Source organism: Vombatus ursinus, unplaced genomic scaffold, assembly GCF_900497805.2.
Source record: "Vombatus ursinus unplaced genomic scaffold, bare-nosed wombat genome assembly UNPS02014913.1, whole genome shotgun sequence".
Lineage (NCBI taxonomy): Eukaryota > Metazoa > Chordata > Mammalia > Diprotodontia > Vombatidae > Vombatus > Vombatus ursinus.
The window spans coordinates 277-4,922 of record NW_020954691.1 but is presented as its reverse complement, the minus strand read 5'-3'; the positions used below and the strand labels follow the sequence as shown (position 1 = coordinate 4,922).

The following is a 4,646-nucleotide window of genomic DNA, read 5'->3' as shown; positions in this document are numbered from 1 at the left end:
TTCTTTTTTGCCATTCAGCCAGACTGTTAAACCTGCAGGAAATTATCTGCTTTATGAGTGACAGATGTGTGAGGAAAATGGCTGGCGTTTCTTTCCTTGTCTTTTCCTTCAATGGAGGGACCAGGGCTCTGCTTAGTTGTTGGGGTTCACAGGGGGAGCATTGGGCTGCTGGGGAATTGATACCAAGTTACCAGTCGGTGTGTAACAATCTGCCTTCTGCCCCTGTCTCCATGTAGTCCTGGAAATGGGTTCTAGCCCCAGTCATCCTATACATCTTTGAACGGCTCATCCGGTTTTACCGCTCACGGCAGAAGGTGGTGATTACTAAGGTAAGGGATGGAGGGTTGTCTCCTCCTTTGACACTGAGTGCTGGCTGGCCTCTCCGCCTACCTAAAGGAATTACCTTATGTTTTGTCCCTGAGAGATGGCAGTCTTGAAGGGAGCTAGATCCTGGGCGCTAGGCGTGCCTCAGTGCTTCTAGTTCTGCACAGAATCAGGGACAGAGTAGTGGGGTGAATACACTCACGGTGTCCATGTGCTTCTCTCCCAGGCCATCCTGCACCCTTCCAGAGTACTGGAGCTTCAGATGAACAAGAGTGATTTCCGCATGGAAGTGGGACAGTATATCTTTGTCAATTGCCCCTCAGTGTCTTTCTGGGAGTGGCACCCTTTCACCTTGACCTCAGCACCCGAGGAACCTTTTTTCTCTATCCATATTCGGGCAGCAGGGGACTGGACAGAGAGTCTTATAAGGGCATGTGAACAACAGAATTCCCCAATGCCCAGGTATGGTCGAGAAAGCAGCCGAGATCCAAGAAATGGGCAAAGATAAGGGTAGCCTGGCAAACAAGTCCAGAAAACTCCTCAGGGGTCTCTCAAATTCAAGGCCATCTGCTCTACTACAAACAAACCTGCAGAAAGCAAGTAAGGGAGCCCTCAGACCTTTGGGGAAAAGAGAGCCATTTTCTTTTTACTCTTGCCAGGCTGGAAGTAGATGGTCCCTTCGGCACAGCCAGTGAGGATGTTTTTCAGTATGAAGTGGCTATGTTGGTGGGAGCAGGAATTGGGGTCACGCCCTTTGCCTCCATCCTGAAATCCATTTGGTACAAGTTTCGACATGCAGACCACACCCTCAAGACCAAAACGGTAATTGTACTTTTTGATCACCCCTCAAGGGTATGGGCTGCTGCCAACCTGGACCTTCTGTGAGGGTCAGTCCCCTGGGCCTGACTTGTGGGTGAACAGTTAGTACTTCAGGGCTAACCAGCATTACTAAGCACTGTGTGTGCGAGGCACTGTGCCAGTGGCTGGCAGAGTGACCGCTTCCTTGGAAGTAATTGGAAGTGAGGATAGCAGGGGAGCAGACAGACTCTTCTAAGGGCATTTGAACAACAGAAATCCCCAGCGCCCAGGTATGGTCTGGAAAGTAGCTGAGACCCAAGAAATGGGCAAATACACAGCAGCCTGGCAAGTGGGCATCTAGCCACCAGAGAACCAGAGTCAACTGCATCATTGCCATGGTAGTCTTCATCTCTAAACCAGACATCATTGAAGGTTTCTCTGAACACCATGGGAAGCTGTTTCAGGACTCCTTAGAAAGTCAAGCAGTCTGCAGTGAAAGCTGGACTTTGCCCAGTTGGCCCTTAGCAGCCCTCTCGGTGATATATCTAACACGTTCACCAAGGTACACATAGGATAAGGTTGTGTTCTCTCTTGTGGGTTCCAGATTTATTTCTACTGGATCTGCAGGGAAACGGGTGCCTTTGCCTGGTTCAATGACCTGCTGGCTTCCCTGGAACGAGAGATGGAAGAGTGTGGAAAAGTGGGTTTCTTAAACTATAGGCTCTTCCTCACCGGGTGGGACAGCAACATCGTGAGTTCCCAACATTCTTTTTAATTGAATTTTTATTGATGCCTCCTGTTTTTACGTTAGGTATCCTCTCCTCCCCCAACTCCCAGTCCTGTGAGCCTTCCCTTGTAACAAACCAAAAAGGAAGCAAAATCAACCAGTTATTGCATGTGACATCAACATTCCACCCCTGTGGTCCCCCACCTCTCTAACAAAAGGAGCTAGATGCATACCCTCATCTTTGCTCAAGGCCCAGGCTGCTCATGCATGACAATTACCCAGCATTCAGTTCTATTCTGTAATTATTTTTATTTGCATTGTTGTAGTGATGAGTACATTGCCAGCATCTATTTTGAGTAGTAAATGTATTCCCTCCCATGTTAGAGAGAGGCATACTGATTGGAAATAGAGCCTTCACGAACGGTTTCCTCCACAGAGCGTGCAGGCAGGGGGCTGAATTCATTGAGAGAACAGATCTGTTCAGGCTACCCTTTGTGACGCCCTGGGCTGAGGACTGAGCCCCAGCCCCTCGATCCATTCAAGATAGGTGGGGGTGAAGAGCAGAGCGCACCCCAGCTTTAGTGACCTAGCCTCAGGAGTGAATGCGCTTCAGTAGTCTAACAGCCTCCCTCTCTGGCCCCAGGCTGGTCATGCGGCATTGCACTTTGACAAATCCACTGATGTCGTGACGGGTTTGAAACAGAAAACCTCCTTTGGGAGACCTAAGTGGGACAATGAGTTTTCTGCTCTAGCTGCTGCCCATCCCAGGTAAGTGCTGGCAGGCTTGTGGTATTACAGGATCAGAGATTTGGAGTAGAAAAGGATCTCAGAGGCCCTTCGTTTTGAAGATGAGGAAACTGAGGCCCAGAGAAGGGAAGGCAAGTGAATGCTCTCACTGGGAGTAAATGGCAGAGCGCGATTTTAAACCTGGGCCCTTTGACTCCGGATTGTAGCGGCAGAGTGGAAGGAGATGAGCCGATCTGCTTGAGCTCTCCTGTGCAAATCTCTCTGGGACAGTCTGAAATTCCTGATCACTAAGACTGAGAAAACGTCACCTGGAATGCTTTGAACGAAGAGTTCATGCTTTGGAAGCAGTGAGAACTTGTCACGCTCTGTGGCAAGAAAGCGCAGTCAGGCACTTGACCTAAGCTAGTGAATGATGGGGACAACAGGAGACACTTTTATTTCAATTACTTCTGTTTTTAATGTAAAAATGCCGGGGATAGCTGCCTCAACCGGCCCTTCTCAGTGCTAGGGTCGTTCTACCGTTCCTTCTAGAGGAATGGGGGCAGGAGGCAGGATATTGGGCTGGGGAACTGCAAAGTCACCGTGATCTCTAAGTGGGTGGACCAGGAGGCAGACTATGCCTTGGAAGCTGGGTCAGCCAACCCTGGTAGAGAGGAGCAGATACCTGCTTGATTCTGTATCGGGAAAGTACCAAGAAATGGAGGTAGGTGAAGGCGCTGGCACAGTGCCAGGCCCACAGGACCTGCCGCGTCTCTGCCCGTTCTCTCTTTGCTTCCATAGGTCAGTGGTAGGGGTTTTCCTGTGTGGCCCCCAGACCCTGGCAAAGAGCCTACGAAGGTGTTGTAACCACTACTCCAGCTTGGATCCCAGGAAGGTCCGGTTCTATTTCAACAAGGAAAACTTCTAAGTGGAGGAGACAAAAGAAGAGCGGCTGGTCATGAACTCCTGGCTTCTTTTTGTGCCCCCACATGGCGATGTTATGCCTGGGCAAATGACGGTGCTCTTCCACCGGGTTCTAATGGTCTGGTCTTTACATTCGACCCACACCTCCTCAATATGGGGACAGCAGGCTCCTGGGCCTTCCGCCATGCCTCTGCTTCTACCTCCGACTATGGGGGAGATGCCCTCCGTCATTTCCTCTCCACCTGCATCCCCCTGTGCCGGATGGCCTCCTAGTCACTCTTGAAAGCCTGGCTCTCATGGAACTTCTCAGAAAGCCCGTCCAGGTCGATGACAACGAGCTCTCTGTTGGACCTCACCTGGCATTTGGTTTTGTACTTTTATGCGCTAGGCCAACATTACTTTGTATTTTAACACTCTGTGGCACAGCCCTCTGCTTGTCTGGGAGCTCCATGTGACATCTCTAATTGGACGATCCATAGGCATCTTAAACTCAACAGATCCAAAATGGAACTCCTGATCTTCTCCCCTAAACCTGCCCCTCTTTCCAACTTCCCTATTGCCATCCTCCCAGTCATCCATGATTCCAACCTCAGTGTCCTCCTCACATTCCTCACTCTCCCCCCACACGTATCCAATCTTGTTGTTTCTTTCTTCACCTCTCACACGAGTTCCCTGCTCTGCACGTGACCCACCATGGTCAGGCCCTCAAAACCTCTCACTTAGACTATAGCAAAAGCTTTCCGATTGGTGTCCTTGCTTCGAGTCTATCTCCACTCCAACCCGTCTTCCATTCAGCTACCAAAGTGATTTTCCCCAAGCACAGGTCTGGCCATGGCATTTTCTATCCCCCACCCCAAAAAACTCCAGTGACTCCTCCATTTGGTGAATTTGACCCCTTCCTGCCAGCTTGGATTCCTCTCCAGAGACTCCACCATCCAGCAAGCCTGGCCAGCCTTGTGGCTGTTGCTCGCCTGGACTACTCTCACCTTCGTCACCACCACCTCCTAGCTTGCTGAATTCCTCCAAGGTTTAGCTCAAATCCCACTTTCTGCAGAAGTCCCCCCCCCCAAGCTAGTGCCTTCCCTCGGAAGATTCCCTTCCATCTACTCTGTATGAAGAGGGGGGGTTTGGGGTGCTGCTAGATGCA

General features: G+C 50.5%; 1 protein-coding gene across 3 annotated transcripts in view; it reads left to right on the top strand.

The window, feature by feature from the left end:
- Window positions 1-4,640, top strand: part of NOX1 (NADPH oxidase 1) — a 26,998-nt gene extending 22,358 nt beyond the window's left edge. For all 3 annotated transcript variants that reach the window (XM_027843544.1, XM_027843545.1, XM_027843543.1), the window contains 6 exons: window positions 237-329; window positions 551-786; window positions 984-1,146; window positions 1,727-1,873; window positions 2,493-2,617; window positions 3,377-4,640. In XM_027843544.1, coding sequence (XP_027699345.1) covers window positions 237-329; window positions 551-786; window positions 984-1,146; window positions 1,727-1,873; window positions 2,493-2,617; window positions 3,377-3,503 — 891 coding nt within the window. In that variant the 3' untranslated portion in view covers window positions 3,504-4,640. The remainder of the gene's footprint in view (window positions 1-236; window positions 330-550; window positions 787-983; window positions 1,147-1,726; window positions 1,874-2,492; window positions 2,618-3,376) is intronic.
- Window positions 4,641-4,646: the final 6 nt, after the last annotated feature.